The sequence below is a fragment of the Uloborus diversus genome, chromosome 9 (assembly GCF_026930045.1).
Source record: "Uloborus diversus isolate 005 chromosome 9, Udiv.v.3.1, whole genome shotgun sequence".
Taxonomy (NCBI): Eukaryota; Metazoa; Arthropoda; class Arachnida; order Araneae; family Uloboridae; genus Uloborus; species Uloborus diversus.
In genome coordinates, this window is record NC_072739.1 from 5,060,775 (window position 1) to 5,074,308 (window position 13,534).

Genomic DNA, 13,534 nt, shown 5'->3' on the forward strand with positions numbered 1-13,534 from the left:
GATTTTATTTTTGAAATTTGTCAAAAAACGAAGAGACAGAGAAAAAATACGCCACAAAAGTCATCGTACACTGTAACATTTTCGAATAAATTCATGATTAAAATTATCATATGGCGTTTCTTATTATTTTTGCATTGTATTGACCCTTAAAAGTCATTTGGCTTTAATTTTTTGTTTATTCATTCCCTAATATTCTGCTTATTATTTTTAAATGGCTGGTATGCGTAGAAAACAACAAACACGATTCGAAATTTGTTTTTTCCCCTCACAGTAGCCACAAATTGGTTTGAAATGTTCCTAAATTAGTTAATTTATACCATTCTGTTGTGAAGTGCTTGATAAAATGCTTTTAAGATAAGAATCGGATCGAAAACAAGGTGAGAAAAGGTCAACTGGCAAAGTTAACAAAGCGTGATCGGAGGTTTACAGTTAAAGAAATTATGAAAAATACGCATTTGAGTGCTGAAAAAGTTTCTGCATAGTTGAATGAAACAGTTTACGTTTAATTTTCACCTAAAATTGTTCGCCAAGTTCTCTGGTTAGTTGCATTAAAGGGGACTTCTTCCCGCAGAAATTTTCTTGTTCATGCGAAAAACACTAAGCTCACGCTTTCCGTCGTAAAATAAGTGATAAATAAGCTCAAAACGTTTTGGAACAAAGTCGTACTTATGGAGGAAAATAAATTCAATATTTTGGGTTGAATTGTTGTACAATTGTCAATAGAAGAAAAAATGAGGAATTTAATCTTAGGAACTTAGCTGGATCCGTTAATCAGGACGGTGAGGTGTTCTTGGGTGAGGGTGCATAACTGTAACAGGACTTAGAAATTTTGAATTTTTTGATGAAATAATGAATCATGCTGTTCATTTAAATATTTTAAAAAACAATTTCAAATTATCAGCCCAAAATTTGGTAGTTGGAAACAACTTTGTTTTTTATCAAAATAACGATAAGAAGTACACGTTTGCGGTTGGAGCCTCAAAAATTGTCCTTAAACTTAGAAATATCTTCTCAGTCGCCAGATTTAAACTTAATGGAACATATTTGGAACCATCTGGTGGCTAGATTACGAAAATACACCATTGAAACGAAAAGCGAACTAGAAACAGTAAGACTCGAAGTGCGGCTGAATACTTACTCAGAAATCGCAGAAAAAAAGAAAGAAAAAACAATGAAATCTATTCCCAGACGTTTAAAAGCTGTTGTTGATACTCCATGATACTCTACTAAATAATAATTTTATAAAAAGTTAGATTATCTACTAATTTTTTGACATTTTTTCAAAGTGTACGAAGACTTTTGTGAGATAAAATTTCCGGCACTATTTGGTTTTTGATTTTTAAAAAATTAAGTTTTAATGTTTTTAAAAAAAATTTCGTGTAATTTTGTTAAAAATAGATTATATATCTTATAATTAAATACCTATTCCGAAATATTAATTCTAACCAATGCATAGGGACCTATTTCATTGAAAGTTGTAGGTGTACGAACACTTTTGGGAGCCACTGTAGTTGTGTTTGAAATATTTAAAAAAAATGCACCTAAAACTAAACGAGCTTATTTTCCTTCTTACCAACATAACATTTCTAATATCAATCATGCCTCTTTTTTCATAAGTTAAGGGTTTAAATTATTTTAAATATACAATTTAAACTTAAAATATTTTTAAAAAACCGAATTGTAACTTTCATGTAAAAAAGGGAAAAATTATCAAGGTTTTTTTCAATAGGATTATTTGGAATGAGATTTGTTAGGGAACGCTTCAAGGAGGAAGGGGGGATGGGAAGTCATGACGGCTTGTGGCTGATATCGCACATTTTTGTTTGCAGTAAAAATATTTTTTTCATAACAATATGTTTATGCAATATAGTGTGATACTACACTCCAGGGGGAGCAAACTACCATATGTGACCATGGGCGAGCCAACTAACAAAGCATATTGGCGAGAAATTCATCATCCGTTATTTGTAAATATACAGGCGAACCAAATGACCATTTATTTTTTCTGCAAAGCCGTGTGGGTACCGCTAGTTATTTATAAACAGCTCCTTACCATTTTTGACTGCTCTTGGCTTTTGAACAACGTGCAAATTTGCTCACTGCTTTAGAAACTTAATGAATCGACGCTTTTTGACCATTCCTACCAATGCTACGTCGGATTAGATTTTAATCTAATATTTTAGCGCAAATGAACAGTACTTTTCTAAGCACTTCTAAATTGGGCCACTTCTTCGCTTGAAGGATCACTCTAACTCTTGAAAACGATTAGGCAAATTTTATTGCAAATTATGAATCAGTAAGTATTTCGTCACACCCCAATGCAAGCAAAGAGTGGTACAAAAATAAGTATTAAACCCTTGTATAACTGTCCTGAAACCTGTAAGGTTGACTTTTTTTACGGCAACGGGAGAGGAAGATAAAGATCACTAAGGCAGGTTCTTTCTCAAAGAAGGGAAATTGCTCTGTTCCTTGTGCATGTCATTTCATTGTATGTGGTTCGAAACATTGATGGTTTTTCAAGTAACTTGCAGTTGGAGGTTTATTAAGTAACTTGCGGTGGTCTAAGCTACTGATAATTAGTCCCTCTAGGAACCTAACTCGGCTTAAAGCTACATGTGCCGGACCTTCGACAAAATTGCACGAACTTAAGTCAACCACAGTACAGCTATATAAACAGCCTGTATAACTCATGATAACGCGAAATCGGAAACGTCGTCAGTCAAATCTTTCTCGCAAAACTAAAAAAGTCTCTCAAGAAAGAACACGTCGCGAAACTCAGTCCCTTGAAACAAGGCAAAAACAAATGCAACATGTTAGAGATGAAAATCGAATTAGTAGACACTCTTTCTCTTGGTGCTTTTTGCACAGGTTTATTTTGATGAGGACTACAATCTGAGTGTCTTGCCTTCGTTACGCATGATATATTTTTTATTGCAGTACAGAATTTATATAAAGAACACATGAAAGAATTTACATCAGAAAGAGGGGAAAGTACATCCGGAGCGAGGGTGTCTTGACCCACCGCCTCTAGTGGGAGAAGCAATCGCTTAGACCACTCGGCAACTGAGACCCCAATTAGTAGACAAATTACAAGGAGACGGCACGACCGTGGGGTCGGAGATTTGTGTCAATTTTTTTGTGGTGAAAGAGGACCCTAGTACCTTACGTGGTTAAAGTAATACGACGCAATACTCAGAAAATTATGAGAAAAATCGATTTAAAGCCGCCATGCAGTCTCCTAGGCGCCTTATGAGTTTAAAATGTCAGTCTTTTGACGAGCCGCCGCTAGCCTATAGTTGGTTAAGGCGCGATATTGGGCTTTAGAGATAGCACGATCGAGTCCCACGCTGGACCCTTTTCTCTTTTTTTTTTTGCTATCACAACAATTAGTGGTAACGCTTTTCACCCCTATATTACTTTCTGAAATTTATTTTTGCTAAAGATCTCAAACTTTTTCATTCACTGAAAAACATTCTTGCTCGTTATTCTGTACGGTTTGTTTTGCCTAGTAAAGGTATTTGACATGTGGTTCCCTTACGGTTATAAGGGACATCTGCTCATTGGAAATTCGGACCTTCTTTTTCTTTTTTTTGTTATGACAGCAATTATTGAAGTATAATTTCTCTTCCCTTCATAATTTTTAAGAATTTATTTACATCATTCTTTAAAAATTTATTTTCTTTTTCTTCCGGCAAAACAATTTAAAACAATTCATATTTTTCATTCTAAAGTATGTGAGGAAGAACATTGAGTTTTTAATGAGAATGACCAAGTCATTAAGGAAAAATTCAATTTTTTAAAAAATGATTACGTACAAAAACCGCAGTGGTAGTTATCATAGAAACAAACAAAGCAATAATTTTTGCGACATCTTGCGCAACAAATGAAAGCGTATTTTTTACAATTGCAGGGAATTTGCAATATATCAGTAGAAAAGCATACCTTATTAACATTCATGAAAATATTTCGGATAGTGGATAATTTAGACGCTAACCAGGCATATTGAATCATGTCTTGGAATATTGGTGACGATAATTAATTTTTATACAATCTTCCCGAGAAATAATTTCTCTACTTTGCTCTAACAACTCGCTGCAATTTTGCAAGCGCTTTATGAAATTTTTGACTTGTCTGTGGAAGAAAATATCACAAGGTTGCACCAAGGGAAGTGGATGGATTCTTTGGGAATTTCCTCTCCTCTTCCAGAAGAGCTAGCAACTTCTTCAGCCAACATTTTTAATTTTGATTGTACGATAACTTTGCGTTTAATAGAATAGACAATTAAGTTCACGTTCAGCACGAAATAGAAAAATTAACTGTTGTGCGATTCTCACAGGGTCACGCAGTCTTATGAGCATATGTCCCTTATTTAAGGGGATGACAGATCAAATACCTTTACTAGGCAAAACAAACCGTACAGAATAACGAGCAAGAACGTTTTTCAGTGAATGAAAAAGTTTGCGATCTTTAGCAAAAATAAATTTCGGGAAGTAATATAGGGGTGAAAAGCGTTACCACTAATTGTTGTGATAGCAAAAAGAGAAAAGTATCCAGAGTGGGATTCGATGGTGCTATCCCTGGAGCCCAATATCGCGCCTTTACCAACTAGGCTAGCGGCGGCTCGTCAAGACACTGACATTTTAAACTCATAAGGCGCCTAGGAGACTGCATGGCGACTTTAAATCGATTTTTCTCATAATTTTCTGAGTATTGCGTCGTATTACTTTAACCACGTAAGGTACTAGAGGTCCTCTTTCACCACCAAAAAAAAAAAAAAAAGACGCAAATCTCCGACCCCACGGTCGTGCCGTCTTCTTGTTAGTAAACAAAAAATTCAGGCAGTGAAAACTACCTGCATTTGTCGCACGCAAGTAGTGTGCGACACAGTATGTGACACTCAGCATGCTCCGATCCCAAACTGACAAAATGGCAACTGGTTTTTTGAAATGGTACTTTTGATTACTGTCATGTGTTTAGTGACACTCCCAAGGTTAAGACAAATCGATTGACGTACGAATTACCAAAATTGGCCAAGGCGTTTAGCCTGTAGAACGCCACATAGGAACAGACATACATACATAGACTGATAAACACATTACCCTCTTTGCGTCGCGCACGCGCAGTCGAGTAGAAAGCGTATATTTGATCTATTCTTTATACAATAGACGCCGATTAATTGAATCTGTGTTAAATTGAATCAGCCGCTGTAATGAATCAAATCGTCAAAAACAGAACGAAATCCAGCTTTATTAAAGTAGCCGCATTATTGAATCAGCCGCTTCATGAAATCAAAATTGTCTAGAACGAACGTGATTCATACAAGCACGGATCACTGTAGTTCCGTTCTTGCTATCACGATTTAAAGTTGTTATTTAAGTTCCATACTTTTTTTTTAATTTTCAAAATTTATCAGGATACGTGGGGGCCAGATGAACGAGGTTGTAATGCTATTTATTTACTCCATGAGGTGACGATGACCAAATAAAAAACCACCACAATTTTTTGTCGTATTCTTCTGTTTCATTCTGACATCCAGTTACTACTCCGCGTACGATAAAAACTGAAGTCTATGTTACTACTGGTTTGAGTATCATTGTTGGGGACAAAGAAATTTTGTGACTCAATTCTCAGAATTGAAATCAATCATTGCAAATTACTGGACAAGCAGTTCTTTGATAAAAATATGTTTGAAATACTAAACACAAGGGCGTTTCCATTGAGTAAATAAGTCTTGCTATTCCGTGTGAACAGCTGGTTAATAGAAAATCATTGCATTCCTCTCCATTCTTCTGTGTAGTTAAGCTTTGTGAAATGTCATGACAAATATTCTTTAAACGATATCAGATTTTTTACAACAAAAAGATTCCTAACTGTAAGTGGGACAGTTATTCGAAGGCGAAATAAGGATTATAATCTTGTCATTAGGATCGGAATAATGCATTAGGTTCATTAGTTTAACTTACCATTAACGATTTCTGGCAACCGTTCAAGGATATTGTTTTCTTCCTTGTTGAACTGGAATCTGTCCACAGTAATGAGGAATTTTGGATTCATGATTTGCATGATGGTTGCCACAGCCTAAAATTAAATAGTATGGATGATTAGTTTTAGTTGTTAGACATTTATTAGATTTCCGTGAAATATCTGATCAACGTTACCTTCGCTCCATAAAATGGCAGAGGACCACCGAATATTGCACCCATGCTAGTGGCTGCTAGCATGGCGAAAATGGCTTCTTTTCTGTTGGACATATAACCTAAAAATAAAAATAACATTAACACTTTTGTACTTAAAAAATAGTATGCACAGTCATTAGTTTTATTCCCTTCCGACAGAATGGGGGAGGGGGGCGGTAGTGCTTGGGCATTGACCTCTAACTCTTAAAAGCGCTGGTTTGAACCTGACTCCAGTCGGTGGATTTTCAAGATGCAAAAAATCGGTAGCGCCCATGCATTAAGATTATGCGGCATATGACAGTCTGTCGAGTATTCGTTTGATTTTGAGTTTCATTGGCAAAATTTAATTCCGAGTGCAGTTTCGCATCAAAGACAGCCTAGGTGCCTCCATCTGGTGGGGAAATTGGGCGTCAAAATTCTAGTGGTAGTGGTATCCGCCGATAGTGTTGCTACATGAAAGAATGGATGCTATCGGGGAATCGCTCTAGGTCTGCAAAAGATAAGGCCTATAACGAAGCCCTATTAAAAGAAAAGAATTATTGTTCTCTATTTAAGATTAGTATTAAACCTTGGAGAGTAAAAATTTTCAACATATTTTTTCTACGTGATGCTTTTTCTTAATCGGCTCAACCTGATGATCTTAGCAACCCTAGTAAGGGTTTAAAAAAAAATTTCAATTCGAATTTATCTTTCATGTAAATTGTTTAAAAAGCTTTTCCAGAGTGTTTGATAACAGTCATTTAATAATATATATTATATAAATAAAATAGCTATATGACTCTTTCTACGTACTCGGTTTTGCACTAAAAATTATGAAATAAAATAAGTATATAATGTTTTGATTACAATATTCAAAATTTGTAGTTTATCTTATTATTTCCGTATTATTTAGGTTTATTCTAAAGTAGCCAATAAAATTTAAATTGAAAGCTGGGAGAAGAAGAAATATGGGCGGTACAGTAAAAGATATGCGTATGAAGCTGTATACTGCCTATTTTTTCTCTCAAATTTTTTAATTTGAATTTTATTGGCTGCTTTAGATGAACCGAAATATAAAGGTATAATACCTAATATACCTTTAAATATAAAGGTATTAAGATGAATCGCATTTTTTGAGTGTTATCATCTAGAAAGTATGTACAGTGAAACCTGTGTAAGTTGACCACTTGCGGTGCACTACTTTAGTGGTCAACTTAAACAGGTGGTCAACTTATAGAGGTTGAAATATATGATGTTGATTCTGTGCCTGAAAATAGCGATTAACTTAGACAAGTGTTCAACTTACAAGGGTGGTCAACTTTACAGGTTTTACTGTACTTATTTTGGTTCACTTTTTAGTTTAAATCAATCTTATAGAAATGGCCTTTACATTAGGTATTTTAAAGATTCATTTTTTTTTTCGTTTTGAAATTTATTTGAGGTGAAACGTTTTGAAATTTAAAAGATATTTACCTGTTACCTATCCTGTTTGAAAAACTAGCTTACATTTTCCACAAACAGCTATAAATTTTGCAAGTTTGTGTGCTCCAATTGAAAAGCAATATTGAACAAGTATGCCGTGAAAAACATATTTAAGAAAAAAAAAAGAAAAAACTTTCAAAATCGATTTTTACGCTAATGACTTGCCTTTAAGTCAAAGAAATAGTAAAAAAACTGTACTTTTTTGAAAAGTTGTAAAAACCCAAAATCCACAAATCCATACTTGCTTAAGTTCAGCCTTGAAATAAATTGGTTAACTTTATTATCAAAATGAACTTTATATTTACTGTTATTCATTTTTATTTTCTTCATCAATTAAAAAGAAGAACCGGCAGATCTTAGAACAGAAACTAATTCAAGAGATAATTTTTAAAAATCACTGCCAAGCATTACAACTCGATTTCTTTTAAAATTTTATTGACGTTTTCTTCATTCAAATACACTTTCGAATGCTGTTCTAAAGAGTACACGTGTCGTCTTGTCGGTCGATAAGACCACGTGTGGTGATAGTAATCAATAACAGCACTTTAGGCAATTCCTTTCAAACTTGCTAATGCTAAAAAACGTTATAGTTATTGCGGTCTCAACGCTCAAAAACGTTCAAAATAATTTTGCTAAAAAATGTAAGAAAACAATGAGGAACGTGCTGTCCACCTCTGGCACAAGTTAAGCTTCGCTGCCCGACAAATTAAACGATTCCATTTGTTGAAATAGGGGTGAGGAAAAACGGCTTAAGAACTTGTGGATTTAGTTTGCAGTGTTATTGCCCATTTGGTGAACAATATAATTCAAGTAAGAGGTAGCAAGCGGTACAGGATTTTCTTGCCAATAAAAGGGTTGCAATGCTAGCCCAACTCAGGGCCCAACAATTCCTCTTCTTACTTATTGCTCTCCCTTGAAAGAAATGAACTTGCTCAAGGCCACAGCTCAACTTCTCGGAGGTGGACAGTAATGTTAACAAGTTTGGATAAAAGCATAAGCTTGCACTTAATAAAATAAAGGAAGAACGAAAAGAATAGATAACAGAGTTAACAGTATATTCTTACATGCAACACGATCTCCTTCCTTCAATCCATTTCTTTTGAAAGCTGCTGCGTACAGTTTCACTTCTTCGTACATCTCGGCGTAAGTTATCTGTTCTTCATTGCCGTCTTCGTCTAAAACCAGAATAATCATTAGTAAATTCCTCACAGATGTTTATCAAATGTTTTGTTTGGCCTTAAATATAATACGTGCATTGAAAGAGAGCAAACAGCAGTTATACTATTTTTTACGCTTTTTGCTCGATAGAAAACAGTTAATTTGAACTAATTGGGATTAGTGAAAAAGAAAAAAAAAGGATTACTCAAAACTCTGATGAAAATGAGAAATAAATAAATGTGAGCTAAATATAAAATGTAAGTTTGTATTTAGTACTACTGTTCCATCTGAATCTTTGTTCCCAAAACAATATAACGATTAACGAAGACTTGTCTGCCCTTCAATAGGATTTATCATATGTATCCCAAGCTGTGGACATATAACAGAACACATTTCAACGGAGAGGTCATCTTGTGATTCTGAATAAACCACAAGACGACTATCTAGAAGATGGATCTGACAATGTTTTTTTTTTCTCATTCTGAAGTTGCAAATTTGCTGGAAATATAATATAACACTATGATATATTGAGCATGCGACTTCAAAAGACAGTATCATTATGAGACTTATGAGACGCTGGAATAATGTTACTTCTCCGTAAAAATCATTCCGTATATATATATATATATATATATATATATATATATATATATTTGTCAGACAAATTTGTAAAATTTCTCAACTTGAAAAAATCATAAATGTAAAATCGATTTAAAAAATGTGTGTGTTTTTTTTAAGTTAAATATAAATATGACCTCTGAATTATTTTAAGGTTTTAGCTTCTCTAATTTAAGTAACTCATTTTAAGTCCCTGTATCTTGATCTATCTCTCTATCTCTATTTTGTAATTCAATGTATGAATACTAAATTTACATCTATCTTCATACTTAAAATTAAGTAATTAGGCCGACTTTTTGAGCCGTCTATGCTTTTGTTCTATAACGTGGGAAAGTTAATAAGTTTAATCTCAATCAAATAACTGCTTACATAAACGTTTAAACGTTCAAAGGATTTTTTTATTGAATTTTGAACTTACCGACGCAAATGAGAGCAATGGTATCGTCTCTGTATCGGAGAATATTTTCTGCATAATTCATCTTTGCTCCACTGAACCACTCGATATCTACAATCCTCTCCCCACACTTCTTCGCCGGCTGTAAAAAGTAGTTTTATATCAAATGAAGATATTATATTGCAGCACGCGATGGTACTACTAACTATGGTGGATGTGCACTGTTAAAAATTTTCCGGAAAATTTACGGTAATTGTTACTGGCATCCATGTTGCCAGTAACTATTACCGTAAAAATCAAATGTTACCGTAAAATTTTACGGTACCCTCGGTAGGCCGCAGCAACCAATTGGCGCTGGGATCGCTTATTTCTCCGGTATAAATTACCGTAAAAATCAGCTATGCGTTAGTCCGCCGTTTTACAGTAACAATTACTAGAAAATCTTCCTGAATTTTTAACAGTGTGGCTATTAATGATATTTGATAAAAATAAATTATAGCAATGCTATTATAGACGGAATTTTTTTTTTTTTTTTGAATTGGCGTGTGGCTTTGGAAAATTGTAGATTTGCTACTTTTAGCTGAAATTTTATCAACATCAACAAAAAAATCGTTACACATTTTTCTAAAAGAAGGGGAATGTGGGTGAAATAGTTTAGATATCTTACCTTTTTCAAAATGAAAAAAAACTGGAAAATTGTTTTCAAAATTACTATCACTAACGAATAAACAGTGCATTTTATAATAAAACTTGCACTGAAACATTATTTTTCATTCTTGGAAGTTAATTTGTACCTTCAAAAAAAAAAAAAAAAAAATCTTCACTACTTTTTTCATTGGGCAAAGTGATGGAAAATGAAATAAATTGTAATATTATGTTTTCTATTTGATTATTGAAAATATTTTTGATCAAATAATTGAATAAATAAAATAATAAATAACAAAAACAATAAATAAAAAAACAATAAACGAATGAATACTAAATAAATTATTCATTAACAGATGAGAAAAAAAAATGAGTGAAGAAAACAGTTTACGAAAATAAGAGAATAAGTGAATGAATGAATAAATATAAGTGAATTAATAAATGAAGTAAAGTAAATAAATTAATAAATGAATGAATACATAAGTATTTTAATAAATGAATGAATACATAATTATTTCAATAAATGGATGGATACGTAAACGAAATCAACTATTTCATTCTTTCTGCGACTACCTGAAAATTTCTATTATAAATTTAAACTCAAAACATGAATAACAGTAACTAACTAAGCACTACAGTAGACGTCAGTAGTTCTCAATTCATACTCAAACTGTTAATTAGAAAAAACTTAATCATTTTTTATAAGCAAAAAATATTTTTGATGAACCACAAAATACAGTGGCCACCACTGATATGAATCACGTTTATTCTAAAGAGTTTTGATTCCATAAAGCGGCTGATTCAATAAAGAGACTAGTTCAATAAAGCTGGATTTTGTTCGGTTTTTGACGATTTGATTCATTAAAGCGGCTGATTCAATTAACCATTGATTCAGCTAACCGGCGTCCACTAAATTAAAATATGTGTTACAAATTTTGAAAATGACTTGCATTATTGTTTAGTATGAGACCCCAATTTCGGAATTCCGAAATCCGGAAGACCCGAAAACCGAAACCTTTTCACTTAAATCTAACAACAAAAAAAAAATAGTCTTGCATATTTTTACTTCAGTTTTAAAAGCTTCAAATCTTTATCGTTCGGCAATTTCTTTCAGTTCAGATTTTCTTTTAAAACGTTTTTTTTTTTGTTGATGAAACGTGTTATGTGTAACTATAAGTTTTTCTGTAATTGTGCAGCAATCTTTCGGTTAACGATAATTCTTTCATAAGCATGCATTGCTTATTGAGCAAAAGTAAAAAAAAATAATAATAATAAAATTAAATATTATTTTTTTTTATTGTATCGATAGGGGTATATTACATAATAGTAAAAAGCAATATCCGCGCACTATACGCCGCTGTAAATTATCTCCGACTTTTGTTTTAGCGTAATGAAGTATACTTTCATTCAGATTAATAAAAAAACTAAACAAATTTAGCGCGAACATCTGAGAAACCAGGATAAACTTGACAAATAACAGCAAGACAGGAGTCTTTCCCTAAATTTTGGTTTAGAATCCAAAACCCGGAAAGGTCGCAGTCCCGAGCATTCTGGATTTTGGCTCCTATACTATATACAATAATCTCATTTGTTCCTGGAATCACTCTATAGAACATTGATAAAGTATTGCTAGACTGATAGCGATACAAAATGAAAATATTTTACCATATCACTTTAACCCACATTCTCCTGCTTTAAAGTCAGGGTGGTCAGACCAATAAATGAACTCAGCGCAATTTCACAATCAGAAATACATAACTTTAATAATTATTATTTAGTACGCATGACAATTAAAATATTTTGTAACACATCGCTCACTCCTTTCAACTACGTCATGTTTCAAAAGTGATTTTTAAGGAGAGCGATTTTAAAAATTAAAAGTAAGATATCATGTAGTAAAACTATGTTTAAGACACTGATTGAACTTTATCTTTTGCATCAGGTTTTTTTCAAGAAAATCTGGTATTTCTTCTTACTAAATTTCAAAGATACTATTTGAAATATCTCAAAATATGTCATTATTGTTACTAATTGTTCTCGTTGCAACACCGACATGAATGCAAATAGTGCGTTCTTGATTAAAAAATAAGAACGAAAAATGCTCTTTTTTTGTGTGCAATACTGCTTTTGGAATACATAACATCATCTTTCACTAAACCACACAGATGTTTCATGCCTAATGGGTCAAGCACAACTCAACGTTCTTGGAAAAAGCACTCCGAAAATACTTGAAAATGCAAAAACGACACTTTTGCGAAACGGCGAAGTATTAAGTTATAGAAATGCAGTTATTGCAGAGATATGCTACTCACTCATATCAGTTCAAAAAAAAAAAAAAGCATAACGGAACTTTTATAGTTTAGCTTCAGGTTTTTACTTTCTTCTATATCTAATATATAGAAAAAAGTATTGGATTCGTGCAAATTTTCGAATTTCGAATTTTGACGGATTCGAACGTTTTGAGGTGTGCTGAGTCCATTTCGACTATTTTTGGAAAATGTCTGTCTGTCTGTGTGTGTGTATGTGTGTCCGTGTGTGTGTGTGTCACGTCTGTGTGTGACCAGTTTTTTGTGGCCGCTCTACAGCAAAAACTACCGCATGAAATCGAACGAAATTGGGTACATATATGTGCCCCTATGTGAACTTGTGCCCAATGGTTTTTGGGGCGAATTCCTCCAAGGGGGGTGGAGCAATGGGACGTTTTTTGAGTTACGCGTGCTTGCTATTCCTCAGGAAGTAACTGGCAGAATCAAACAAAATTTGGTCCATACGTTGCCACTAAGAGGGACAGGTGCTAATTAAATTTTGGTGTCAATAACTCAAACGGGGGTTGAGCTATAGAACGATTTTTGTCGTCAATTGTGACTGCTGTATCTCAAGAAATAATGAACGGAATGAAAGAAAAATTTATCAGCAAGTAGCCCTTAGTGAGTATAAGAGCTGATTTTATTTTGGTGTCAACAGCTAAAAAGGGGGTAGCGCAATCGCCCGTTCTTTTTTTCCATTGTGAGTGCCCTATCTCAAGAAGTAATGCTACGTTCTGGTTGAAATTTAGAATATATGTGAATCCATATGTAAACAG

At 33.5% G+C, this 13,534-nt stretch overlaps 1 protein-coding gene across 1 annotated transcript in view; it reads right to left on the bottom strand.

Annotated features, from left to right (window-relative positions):
• Positions 1–13,534, bottom strand: part of LOC129229492 (acetoacetyl-CoA synthetase-like) — an 83,067-nt gene that overhangs the window by 25,342 nt on the left and 44,191 nt on the right. The window contains exons 4-7 of the mRNA XM_054863810.1: positions 9,832–9,949; positions 8,702–8,812; positions 6,159–6,256; positions 5,964–6,078 (exon numbers count right to left, since the gene is read on the bottom strand). Coding sequence (XP_054719785.1) covers positions 5,964–6,078; positions 6,159–6,256; positions 8,702–8,812; positions 9,832–9,949 — 442 coding nt within the window. The remainder of the gene's footprint in view (positions 1–5,963; positions 6,079–6,158; positions 6,257–8,701; positions 8,813–9,831; positions 9,950–13,534) is intronic.